Here is a 14,047-nt window from a genome sequence, read left to right on the forward strand (position 1 = left end):
TATTGGTGGATTATGGGAAGCTTACATATAGCCAAGAATGATTCAAAGGGGCTACTTATAAGCCCGAGCGATGAAGTTATTCCATTTATTGTGATGACATCATAGTGTTACCACAGTAATGGAATCAGGCCATGTGGGTGTAAAGCTGTAATTTTATTTAAAACTAGGATTTAAAAATAATGATTTGCATGAACTTTATACAATTTAATAGAACTAACTGTATTAACACTGATGTCCACCAAATGCAGAGGCTAATATTACTGGTAAAGGGCCGGCAAATAACAAGTAAATTGTATGCTCTGTGCCTCAGTAGGACTATGGGTTCTTGATCTAGACTGTATGAATGGCTTCATCTTCCCTCCAACTCTGCCCCTCTTAATAAGCCCTCTTAATTCAAATTTCCAGTGCTAGATCCTCCATAGCCATTACAGAATCTGGCATTTCACAAAAGCTTAACATTGACTTGGATAAGTTGGGATCCTGTATCTACCCTGGTCCTCAAGGACCCTGACCAGCCATAAAGCAATTGATCTGACAACCAGAGAAAGTACTTGCATGTACCACCAGTACCCTGAAAAGTACTAGCAATGTTAAATAATGCACCTTGGCGAATATGACTGCTTCACTTTGATGCTCAATTACTGGATATCTCTGCTTACACCTGTCCCAAGAGCTAGGTAGTCATTGCACCTATAATCTTATATAATGTACAGCCTTCATTTCTGTACCTAAACTATCTACATAATGGCATATACAGTGCATCCAGAAAGTATTCACAGCACTTAACTATTGCCACATTTATAGCATCATACTCAAAACGACTTGAGGCTGTAATTGGTGCTGAAGGTGCTTCAACAAAGTATTGAGCAAAGGCTATGAATACTTAGGTACATGTGTTTTTTTTTCCCTTTTTTATTTTTAATAAATTGCAAAGATTTCAAAACAAACTTCTTTCACATTGTCATTATGGGGTATTTTTTGTAGAATGTTGAGGAAAAAAATTAATGAAATCCATTTTGGAATAAGGCTGTAACATAACAAAATGTGGCAAAAAGTTAAGCGCTGTGAATACTTTCTGGATGCACTGTGGGAGCCCTACCATATCTTGGAGACAAAGCAAAGTACAAATGAAAAATTCACAACTAATATGTCATATGACCTGCTAAACAAGGGCTCCAATATTACATGTAATATTAACCACTTGCCGTCCGCCTGCTGTTTATAAACGGCAGGGCGGTAGCAGTCCAGGGGCGGGTTGCCATTCATAAACGGCACCCGCCTTTTCTAGCTGTGCGCGCTCCCTGGGAGCGTGCAGCACCGCGATCCGGTGCCCGCTGTGTCCTCCGGACACAGTGAAACACCGATCGTCGGACGGGACCTCTGTACGAGGTCCCGATCATGTGATCACTGATTGGCGAATCAGTGATCACATGCAAAGTAGTAAGCAAGATGTCACTTGTGACATCATTGCTTACTACATGTGAAATCTGTGAATGATCACAGAGGTCAAATGGTAAAAGGCTATTCACAACAGCCTTGTACCATGTGACAAGCTGTGACCAATCACAGCTCACTCAGTACTTCTCAATGACTGCAAGAATGCAGACAGAGAGAAAGAGAAATGATTGCTTTTACATCCTATATGGGTGTAAAAGCAATCAGTGTAAAAAAAATAAAATCTTCACCACCCCCACAAGTAGTACAGTGTCACCATGGTGACACTGTACTGCTAGGGTGACAGTATGTAAAAAAAAAAAATAATAATAATAATATAAAAAAATAAAATAAAAATGTAAAAAAAATTTTTTAAAAATTATAATTTTTGGTTATAAACTAATTTGGATTTTTTTTTTTTTACTAATAAAATAACGGAATACATTTTGGCCAAGATTTATGATGAAATATTATTTATTTGCAAAATTTTATAAAAAAAAACACTTTTTTTCAAAATTTTTGGACTTTTTCATTTACATAGTAAAAAAAATTAAAATCCCAGCGGCGAATAAATACCACCAAAATAAAGCTTTATCTGTCTCAAAAAATGGTAAAATATTCATATGGGTACAGTATTGCATGACCGCGAAATTGTCATTCAAAGTGTCATAGCACTGAAAGCTGAAAATTGCCCTGGACAGAAAGGGGGTAAAAGTGTCCGGACAGGAAGTGGTTAAAGAAGCCCTCAATTAGCTTTTTTTCAGTTGTGCTTTATTTTGACACCGATAAACTTACATCTTGTACCCAACTATTATTCCAGATTGGAATAACTGATTCCTAAATACTACACAGATATGGATGTCTGAATCTCCTCTGCTGGCTGATTAGCAGCAGTCACGGTTCAACCAACAAATTTCCAAACGGTACTTTGATCTTCAGATCAAAGTTTGCTGAGCAGGGTGATATCACCAGAGCCACCCACAGAACGAATATTGGCCGATTCATCAGGAAAGTGAAACAAAACTCAATCCATGTACAGTATGGCTTAGTTTAGCAAGGCAGTAGCAATGTGCAAACAGCAATTATTTAAAGCAATCAATTAATATTCATCTGGTAATTTGAGTACACTTATTCGAATTGTGATTGGTTTGTTCTAACTACATACTGACATTACTGTATTTACTACCTTACTAAATAGTTTTTTTTTGTCCCTGTGTTTTATCTCAGCACAAAACGCACCTGGTGCTGTGCACAGGATTCATTGTCCTTAGATACAGTGGCTGCATTAGGCTCGGTTCACACTATTGCGGGCCATGTGGCCTACCTTTGCTAAGGCACAGCAGCCCATTCATTTGAATGGGTTGCTGTGCCCACAATTAAAAAAGTGCATGCATCTTTTTGCATGCATCCACAATTAAAAACGCGGCTGCAGGGAACTACATGGTCTTTTTGAGACTGAGTGGGGGGTGCCATTCAGAGTCACTGAGTTAACTAAGAAGTAATCCTCCGCATTGTGTAAAAAGGATGTTTGATCATGTCTTCTCTGATCCTGTCCTTCTTCTACTGTCCCCAACTCATCTACTGATAGAACAGAGCCTTGGGGGCAAGCTACACATGCTCAGTTTGGTGTGTATTGCTGTTTTGTTTTCTTAGTAGAGTTCATGTGAACAGCACAGGGCCAATCAGCGCTGTCCAAACAGAGGGTCAGGGGTCCTGCAGCCTCACAGGACAAACAGGGGAGAATGAAAACTCTGCCTTCAAGCTTAACCAGTGCTCTACTGGACACTGATAGAAGTCATACGACTGCTCTAGCTGCTGATGAAAAAAGGTATTTAGCAATTTATATTTACTAAAATAATTATGTTTCCATGTAGTGTGTACTGTGGGAGACCAGATATAGAGAATGCAGGATCATGGGCTTAGTAACACTTTAATGATAGCTTGAAGAAAAAATAAGAATATTACTGCAACCACCAAGTCTAAGGACTGAAAACCTACTTTACATTTTTGTTCTTGGATTTAGACACACTTAAGAGTTTCTGCTGATTCCAAATTCAATACATCTCTTGCATTATAAAACATTTTGCCCACCCTAATTTTTGAAAACACATTACACAATAAAGAAAATATTAAATTAAAATATACACTGATCACTGTACATAAAAATAACTGTCTCAAATATCTTGGGAAAAAAAACACAATCGAGTGTATGGCTGTTTTAGAATCCAGAAGGAACTAATTTCTTCATGATCTAATTTCCCTTCATCATCTGACAGATCACACTTAGCTGGTGTAGACTGCTCTTTGCTGGCACTGATTGCACAGTAATAAGTGTTCACCTACATGAGGTAGCATGTGGAGGTAATTCTAGTCAGCACTATAAATTACAGGATGACATCAGTGTCTCTCCAGCCGCTACAGCAGCACAATGAATAAAGCATTCACAATGATAAAAGAAAAGCAACAGGTAATTGACACTTGTAAATGCGAACAGAGGAGTCAGTGTGCTGTGCACAACTAGCTCTTGCTCAGCGGATCCAGTAGACACTTGATGTTACAAGCCACAAAGTGCGCTCACAGATAATGTCAGCTACTTAACTGGAAAAGCGCCAAGTCCTCTTCTGAATTACATCAAAAAGGAACAATTATTATAATTACTCTGCATTTACAGAGGTGTATGTTTTCACTTTATTTCAGCTCCTTATTCAATTGACAATATATTTTATTCAGAGTGACTGTACACAAGAGCTTCAGTTTAAAGTTTTCATGCTAGCTGAGTTGGGGAGTAAACATATCAGGGGACCATTAACAGAAAAATCCATCACCCCAGTGGCAAAGACTCTGTAAGTATGCAACAAGGCCAGTGCTTCAGCCATAAAGTGCAGTATTCACTTCAGATCCATAGATTTTGAGAGAGGCTTAAAATGCTACTGTGACCATGCTACATAAACAAATATTTACATATTCTCAAAAGGTAGCAATCAAGTGTTAAAATAAGATCTCACTAACCTCTGTAGTTGCAGTCACTGTGGAGCAATTTATACTCAAGGTTACAGCAAAAACAGTGTAGCCCTTCTCTATGCTCTCAAAGCTGCCTCAGCTAATTTTTCTGCATCTCCATGCTGTGAATGGGCAGTCTTTCAGTCTTCTAATCTTTACAATTGTAAATACATAGCACGTGCACCGGAAAAGCAGAGCATAATTCGAAGAGAGCCAACTTGGAAAATTTGCATATTTCTCAAGGGAAATTTGAAGATGAACTGCTCCAGAATGTCTGCAGCTAGAACACTCAGTAATGGCTGGTTCAAAAATGTATCTATTGCATGTTAAAAATAAAAATGTCTCATTGTTCCACAGGTTCTCTTTAAGAATGCATGTTGAGTGACCCCTCTTGGCATTTCTACAGAAAACCAAAGAACAAGTAGTTTCTATGTAACATAAAAGAGGTTGGGAATATTAATTTTAAATTTGTGAATTGTTCTGTCTAATCATGTACAAAGTAGCCACTTACCAGTAAACTGGTATAAAAGAAAATTATGAAAATTGAAATGCCCCCATACACCATAAGCATTAAGTTGGATGATAAAAAGAATAGGGCTGCTTTTTTTCTCATCCCACAGTCAGCAATCTATGGCCAGGCCTAAGCAATGCCAAACAAGAGTGGGGGGAGGCTGTCTAAACATATATAAGTCCTGCCTATCAGAAAGTCTGCATACTATCTTTTGGGGTGTACCTCAGAGAATATACCTTGATGCCAAAGCACCAATCCATGGCAATGTCACACTCAAGTAGATTCTTCTAATCAAGGGAGCACCGACAGTTCAGATGGTGCAAAAAAAAGTATAATGCTTGGGTATTTAGGGCACAGTTTCAGAGTCTCTTGAAAGTCCACCCTATCCAACCCACTTATACTCATCTTCACCACCACTCCATTGAAGCCTTTGTGAAATAAGTGGTGCTTTTGAGTATGGGGTAACATGGACCTCCTCTTCTGTTCAACTGCCTTGTCTGACCACTGTCATATGATGGAAGGGGTGATGTCATTAACCCTTTGGAAGTTCTGATACCATTCAACAAAGCTTAAACTGAGGTTAACTCCGAGCTCCATTAGCAGCATGGGAAAGGCGAGAAAAAGTGGGTTGCAGGTGGGTTTTCAAGAGACTCTGCCATTTTGCCTTGAATGGGAAACTGACAGCGTTTCCTAAAGTACAACTGCACTGAGGCCCAGGAGCCCCCTAAATGTTTATGCAATTGCTATCTTTTCAGAAAGTCAGCTTTAAGGCACAATGCAACACTGCAGGAGATTGAATTTGAAGAACTCATTGGGAACATTGCATAGGTATCTCAATACACTATAAAAATATTTATGTTCCATTATGGTGCCTACTTTCAGTCACTTTAGGTTCTAGATGAGACAAATATGAACAAATTACTCCTAACTGGCTGCTAATTTACTACATTTTGCACACCGTCGCTGCTATCTGCACCGCATTCAAAATTAGGCCTAATTTTTCTTTTTTTTTTTTTGCCTTTTTACCTTGTGGTATACAACTATTAAACAACTGTTCTCAACTTGATTAAACAATGTTTCTCTTTATAAGAGCTGGTGTAATCTCTGGCAAATGTCAACACATCTAAAATAGTGTTTTTCACTTTTTTATTTCAACTATTAAATTATGTAAGCTGTTATAAAATCAAATGAATTACATGTACCTACTTGCATGTATCACTAAATTTCAAGTACCCCTTATGCATGAAGAGTAGTTATTCTTTAAATGTGACTTAGCACCCAGGGGACCAGTAAGAAGTACACCTGGGTTTCACATACTGCTGGGTAGGAAGCATTGCCTTATATTCTGGCTTCAGTTTTAAACAGAAAAGTTGCTTTTATGATACGTATACGTACATTGAGTGTAATTCCTGTTCCCATACTTGTCATGATTAGCATCATTCAGCCACATACCACGCACTTTCCAGCCAAATGTTCCTATGCAGTACTGACAGCTCAGGCTATCACAAATATAGCAGTACGAAATTGGAATCTAGTAAAGAGCCAGTGACAGATAAAGGGGTCAAACTTACAATATTCATTACGCTCAATATGTAGTGTTCAATATCCTTTCGTCCATGGTATCCCACCATCATTTTGTCAGCCACCACAAGTGTCTCTACGAACCGTTCGACACTAACCGATCTCCTCTGCCGGCGAGGACCATTTTCTGTGTCATTATCCGATGGCACGGTAGGGGTAGTAAATGTATGATTTAACCACCAGGGTTTATGGTTTCCAGTGACATCTAAGGGAAAATCAATAAAATGACATAAACTATAGTCTCCCATATGAAGGTGTCTATGTGCATAACAATTTGCTTTTGAAGTAGAATTTTAGTAGATGCAAACCCTAAATGGATAATATTTAGTTTGCAAAAGCCCAAATATCATAAGCAAATACCATGTGTGTTTTTCAATAAAATGCTTGTCTTCATCATAAATTATTCTTTGTTGCATCTTTCGGGCAGCACAGTGGCTAAATGGTTAGCACTTCTGCCTGGCAGTACTAGGGTCGCCGTTTCAAATCCCAACCACGGTGCCACCTGCCTGGAGTTTGCATGTTCTCCCTGTGCCTGTATGGGTTTCCTCTCACACTCCAAAGACATGCTGGTAGGTTAATTGGCTCCTGTCTAAATTGACCCTAGTATGTGTATGTATGAATGTAAGTTAGGGACCTTAGATTGTACACCCCCTTGAGGGTTAGGGACTGATGTGAATGTACAATATATATGTAAAGCACTGCACAAATTGACGGCGCTATATAAGTACCTGAAATAAAGCTTTCTGCTGCCAATCTTCTACAACCTCTTGTAGCATGTTCCTGTACATACATACAATCCAGTGGCTGCTGTTCATCATTTCTCAGGTAGGCTCTACTGACGGGAACAAAAGTAGACCATGCCCCTGCAATACGCATTGCTTTAAGGAGTAGATGTAAAGTAGCAACCCACAGGCTACAATAACACCTCCACACTTTTGCACCAAGTCCCACTGTCAGAATACAAAGACCTGGTGGGGGGGTTTCTTTCATCCAACTCATTTGTGCAGAGGAATCTGGGTTTTTTTTTTTCATTCAGCCCCCCTGGCTAAACGAAAAACATAAATAATGTTTCTATGGCCAGCTCTATTGTTATTTAAGAGGGTGTGTTTTTTTGTGTAGTTAGAGTACTTTGGTTTATCATGCAGATTCAATTCCAACTTTTGAAATGCCTCCCAGTGTGTTGGCATGCATTAATGTGCATTGTGTTGAACCAGCCCTTACATTATGAATGGGCTGCCAACAAACCTCAAGGGATCAATGCACATGACCCTTTTCTATCAATGCTGCACACCGCAGTGCAGGGTATTTTGCATTGTGTTGCATTGCAATGTGCATTGCACGTCACTGAACAGTTCCTTTAGCTCTGGAAACACATCATACCACAAATACAGCAAGTCCATTGCGGTAAGGCTAGCATTTTATGATGATTTTGCAGTGCAACAGTTTGAATACAGTTGCAAGAAAAAGTATGTGAACCCCTTGGGATTACGTGGAGTTTTGCATGAATTGGGCATAAAATGTGCTCTGAACGTCATCTAAGTCACAACAATAGAAGAACACAGTCTGCTGAACATAATACTACACAAACATTAGATGTTGCCATGGTTTCATTGCACATAACATGTAAACATTCACAGTGCAGGGAGGAAAAAGTATGTGAGGCCCTAGCTTAATGACTTCTCCCATAGCTAATTGGAGCCAGGAGTGAGCCAACCTTGACTCCAATCAGTGTGATGATATTGGATGTGTTGCTGACAGCTGTCCTGCCCTTAAAAAACACACACCTGTTTTGGATTTAATGGTTTCAAGAAGCACTGTCTGATGTGAACCATGCCTCGCAGAAAAGAGCTCTCAGAAGACGATCAAGAATTGTTGACTTGCATGACGCTGGAAAGGGTTACAAAAGTATCTCCAAAAGCCTTGATGTTCATGTGTCCACGGTAAGACAGACTGTCTACAAATGGAGAAAGTTTAGCACTGTTGCTACTGTCCCTAGGCATGGTCGTCCTGTAAAAATGACTGCAAGAGCACAGCGCAGAATGCTGCATGAGGTAAAGAAGAATCCCAGAGTGTCAGCTAAAGACCTACAGAAATCTCTGGCACATGCTAACATTTTTGTTGACACATCTACAATAAGGAAAACATTAAACAAGAATGGAGTACATGGGAGGACACTACGGAGGAAGCCATTGCTGTCCAAAAAGAATATTGCAGCACGTTTGAAGTTTGCAAAAGAGCACCTGGATGTTCCACAGCACTACTGGCAAAATATACTGTGGACAGATGAAACCAAGATTGAGTTGTTTGGGAAGAACACACAACACTATGTGTGGAGAAAAAAAGGCACAGCACACCAACATCAAAACCTCATCCCCACTGTAAAACATGGCGGAGGGAGCATCATGGTTTGGGGCTGCTTTGCTGCCTCAGGGCCTGGACGGATTGTTGTCATTGATGGGAAAATAAATTCCAGAGTTTATCAAGACATTTTGCAGGAAAACGTACGACCATCTGTCCGCCAACTGAAGCTCCGCAGAGGATGGGTGATGCAACATGACAATGACCCAAAGCATACAAGTAATTCAACAAAACAATGGCTGCAACAGCACAGAATACACCTTCTGGAGTGGCCCAGTCAGAGTCCTGACCTCAACCCGATTGAAATGCTGTGGCATGACCTTAAGAGAGCGATTCACACCAGACATCCCAAGAATATTGCTACATTGAAACAGTTTTGTGAAGAGGAGTGGTCCAAAATTACTCCAGATCGTTGTGCAGGTCTGATCTGCAACTACAGGAAACGTTTGGTTGAGGTTATTGCTGCCAAAGGAGGGTCAACCAGTTATTAAGTCCAAAGGTTCACATACCTTTTCCTCCCTGCACTGTGAATGTTTACATGTTATGTGCAATGAAACCATGGCAACATCTAATGTTTGTGTAGTATTATGTTCAGCAGACTGTGTTCTTCTATTGTTGTGACTTAGATGACGTTCAGAGCACATTTTATGCCCAATTCATGCAAAACTCCACGTAATCCCAAGGGGTTCACATACTTTTTCTTGCAACTGTAGGTCCTATGCATTCTTTTAATTGTGTTTTTTCCCTTTTTGTGTACTTACAGTAAATGTTATTTGTGTACTGCTGATTTACATTTTTAATTACATTTTTTTCACTGCCTCATTTTATTTTTTGATAAGATTGAGGCTAATGAAGGTCCAATTTTTTTGAACAGTTCCAAGATACTTAAAGCGGAGGTCCACCCAAAAGGGGAAGTTCTGCTTTAAGTCTTTGTCCCTCACTCCCATTAAGGATTGGCACCTTTAGGGAGCAAGGGGGGAGCGGATATCCGAATTTGACAGGTACCCGCTCCCATTTCCGCTGCCGATTGGCATCTAAAGTTTTCCTCCCTCCACGTAGTCTTCTGGGACACGTGACAGGTCCCAGAAGACTACAGGGCCATTCACAAAATGCAGCGCTTCTCAAGCATGCGCAGTGAAGCCGCAAGCTGTCACAGCCAGATGCCCACACTGACGATGCCGGCGCTGGGAGAGAAGACGGCCGGTGAAACCAGCCGTGGTGAGGATATCGCTGGACCAAGGGACAGCTAAATGACTCTATTTTAAAAGTCAGCAGCTACAGTTTTTGTTTATTTTTTATTTTTTGCTGGAACTCTGCTTCAAGAGGAGCTTCTGTAACCCTCAAGAACTATTTAAAGCCTACTCTACCCCTAACCACCACCACTTTAATTTGACCTTCCCCATTGACTCAAAATAGTGTCAATATCTTCCGTATTTCAAAAAAATTTCAATCAAATTCAAATTCTTCATTTTACTAATCCCAAAGGGATGAATAGTAACACATGTAAAATGGGCCATACTGCATCTTCACCACATGAAACATGTCAGGTTCCATGCACACTAGAATTTTGTTAAGCTCCTAGAAGCTATCAGCATATTTTATTATCCTATGTTTCCATGCACACTACTTTAGGCTATTAGCATTTTTTGTGCTTCAGCTTCTAGGGGAAGAAAAAAATAGTTTTTGTAGAGTTTTTGGAGCATTTTTCAAGCAGAAAAAAATGCAAAACGCTCCTAAACGCTATTAAAACACTACTAACAGCTTTTTCCTACCTTTAAATTTTCTACATGTACTGTAAAAACACTAATAAAGCGCTAGCACTCCTAAATACTTCTAAACGCTAAAATGCTACTAAAACGCTAATACCTGGAGTATTGTGCATGGAGCCTAAAGGTGCAAATATACTTTATTAGTAAAGAAAACATTTGTTCCATCACACTTCTCTTACCTTTCACACCGCAGTGTCCTTTGCTACTTGAATGTCTCTGATGGATGGCAGACTTTCTGTAAATGACATGAGGGTGGCCCCTTTCCAAGCTAAAGTGATTGGAGTTTTCCGTTATGTTGTCTAAAGGTTCAATAAAATATTCTTCATCTTCAGTAGCGATTACGCCATGCTTGGATGGAAAAGAATAGGAAAGGGATTTAGACAAGCTGGGAAGACTTGAGCTATTTGCATTACACCTGATGACGTCTGGGAAATGTAACTAAAATGTGAATATTTCCCCCTTTTTTTATATATCTCTGCAGAAGAAATGCATTAATCAACCTGCAGTGTGTGAAGTAAGCAGTCTGCTCTGAAATGAACAGTCCATCAACCTTCCCAGTGATTGCTCAGCAGCTGGACTGAACAGCCAGGAACATGACGAAGGTCTCCAAGAGCTTCTACAAAGTCCATTTCATCTATACATTCTGGAAAGCAAGCTTTATGTTCAGTGAAGTCATTGACGTATGAGGCACTAGTTGGTCCCAAAAATGTGTAAGGGCCATGTCTCAATATTGACCCTGGAAGCAAAGGTATTACCGATCAGGCAACCGATCCAAATCAAACCAAGGCAGGTGCAGACTCTGGCTCACCACCACACGTGATGCAATAGGAAAAAGGTTAAGCCGCACACCGGAGGATTGATGAATAGTAACAAATACTTATTGATCCATAGGATCAATAAATAACTAGGTTATGATTACGCACATGATCGTGTTAAGTTCTGTACACATGTCCGGGTGTTTTGTGTGTCCTATAGATCAATAAATATTTGTTACTATTCATCAATCCTCCGGTGTGAAGCTAGCCCTTTTTCCTATTTCAATAGTGACCCTGGTACTGCCAACAACTCACCAAAGACAGGATCACTATGCAGGGCTAAACATGGTAGAGAAATGATCTCCTATTTGTCAATTCTGCGTTGGCTGGATGGATACATCGTTCTTTTTCTGGTCACCAATGCCTGGTACACACGATGAGAAAATCAGACGAAAATAAACACATGCAGAGCAATTGTCTGATAATCTATTCGTTAGTACACAACTTTCGGGAGCTAATCACAATTCATTCGAAAATATCATAAGGGACAAGTAATGTAGCTAGTATAGTATTTGTACAAAAAAAAATGAGTGACCAAGACCACACATACACAGAAACTAAAGAATACATTACACTACAATATGTTGGCTAAATGATTAGCACTTCCGCCTGGCAGTACTAGGGTCATTGGTTCGAATCGCAACCATGGCACCACCTGCCTGGAGTTTGCATGTTCTCCCTGTGCCTGCGTGGGTTTCCTCCGAGTATGCCAGTTTCCTTCCACACTGCAAGAACATGCTGGTAGGTGAATTGGATCCTGTCTAAATTGGCCCTAGTATGTGTATCTATGAATATATGTTAGGGACCTTAGATTGTAGGCTCCTTGAGGGTTAGGGACTTCTGTGAATGTACAATATATACAGTCATGGCCGAAATTGTTGGCACCCTTGATATTTTTCCTGAAAATCAAGTATTTCACACAAAAAAGGTATTGCATTAACACATGTTTTGCTATACACATGTTTATTCCCTTTGTATGTATTGGAACAAATATAAAACAGAGGCAGAAAAGCAAATATGACATAATGTCACACAAAACCCCAAAAATGGGCTGGACAAAAGTATTGGCACCCTTAACTTAATATTTGGTTGCACACCCTTTGGAAAACATAACTGAAATCAGTCGCTTCCTATAACCATCAATAAGCTTCTGACACCTCTCACCCGGAATTTTGGACCACTCTTCCTTTGCAAACAGCTCCAGGTCTCTCTTATTGGAAGGACACCTTTTCCCAACAGCAATTTTAAGATCTCTCCACAGGTGTTCAATGGGATTTAGATCTGGGCTCATTGCTGGCCACTTCAGAACTCTCCAGCGCTTCTTTGCCATCCATTTCTGAGTGCTTTTTGACGTATGTTTGGGGTCATTGTCCTGCTGGAAGACCCAGGATCTTGGACGCAAACCCAGCTTTCTGACACTGGGCCCTACAGTGCGACCCAAAATCCTTTGGTAATCCTCAGATTTCATGATGCCTTGCACACAGTCAAGGCACCCAGTGCCAGAGGCAGCAAAACAACCCCAAAACATCATTGAACCTCCACCATATTTTACCGTAGGTACTGTGTTTTGTTCTTTGTAGGCCTCATTCCGTTTTCGGTAAACAGTAGAATGATGTGCTTTACCGAAAAGCTCTATCTTGGTCTCATCTGTCCACAAGACGTTTTCCCAGAAGGCTTTTGGCTTACTCAAGTACATTTTGGCAAACTGTAGTCTTGCTTTTTTATGTCTCTGTGTCAGCAGTGGGGTCCTCCTGGGTCTCCTGCCATAGCGTTTCATTTCATTTAAATGTCGACGGATAGTTCGCGCTGACACTGATGCTCCCTGAGCCTGCAGGACAGCTTGAATGTCTTTGGAACATGTTTGGGGCTGCTTATCCACCATCCGGACTATTCTGCGTTGCAATCTTTCATCAATTTTCCTCATCCGTCCACGACCAGGGAGATTAGCTACAGTGCCATGGGTTGCAAACTTCTTGATAATGTTGCGCACTGTGGACAAAGGCAAATCTAGTTCTCTGGAGATGGACTTGTAACCTTGAGATTGTTGATATTTTGCCACAATTTTGGTTCTCAGGTCCTCAGACAGTTCTCGTCTCCTCTTTCTGTTGTCCATGCTTAGTGTGGCACAGACAGACACACAATGCAAAGGTTAAGTGAACGTCTCTCCTTTTTATCTGCTTTCAGGTGTGATTTCTATATTGCCCACACCTGTTACTTGCCCCAGGTGAGTTTACAGGAGCATCACATGCTTGTAACATTCTTATTTATCCGCAGTTGTGAAAGGGTGCCAATACTTTTGTCCAGCCCATTTTTGGAGGTTTGTGTGACATTATGTCGAATTTGCTTTCTTTCCTCCCTTTTTTTGTTTTGTCCCAATACACACAAAGGGAATAAACATGTGTATAGCAAAACATGTGTTAATGCAATACGTTTCGTGAGAAATACATGATTTCCTGGAGAAATATCAAGGGTGCCAACAATTTCGGCCATGACTGTATGTAAGGTGCTGTGTAAATTGACAGCACTATATAAGTACCTGAAATAAAATAAATAATGTTACATCACTTCCAAAGTTGTAT

General features: G+C 40.2%; 1 protein-coding gene across 1 annotated transcript in view; it reads right to left on the bottom strand.

The window, feature by feature from the left end:
- ADAMTS6 (ADAM metallopeptidase with thrombospondin type 1 motif 6) overlaps positions 1–14,047 on the bottom strand; it is a 433,529-nt gene that overhangs the window by 326,907 nt on the left and 92,575 nt on the right. The window contains exons 4-5 of the mRNA XM_089653457.1: positions 10,833–11,001; positions 6,517–6,731 (exon numbers count right to left, since the gene is read on the bottom strand). Of these exons, the coding sequence (XP_089509583.1) occupies positions 6,517–6,731; positions 10,833–11,001 (384 nt within the window). The remainder of the gene's footprint in view (positions 1–6,516; positions 6,732–10,832; positions 11,002–14,047) is intronic.

Source organism: Staurois parvus, unplaced genomic scaffold (assembly GCF_062004578.1).
Source record: "Staurois parvus isolate SC_StPar_1 unplaced genomic scaffold, SC_StPar_1.0 ptg000714l, whole genome shotgun sequence".
Classification (NCBI taxonomy): Eukaryota; Metazoa; Chordata; class Amphibia; order Anura; family Ranidae; genus Staurois; species Staurois parvus.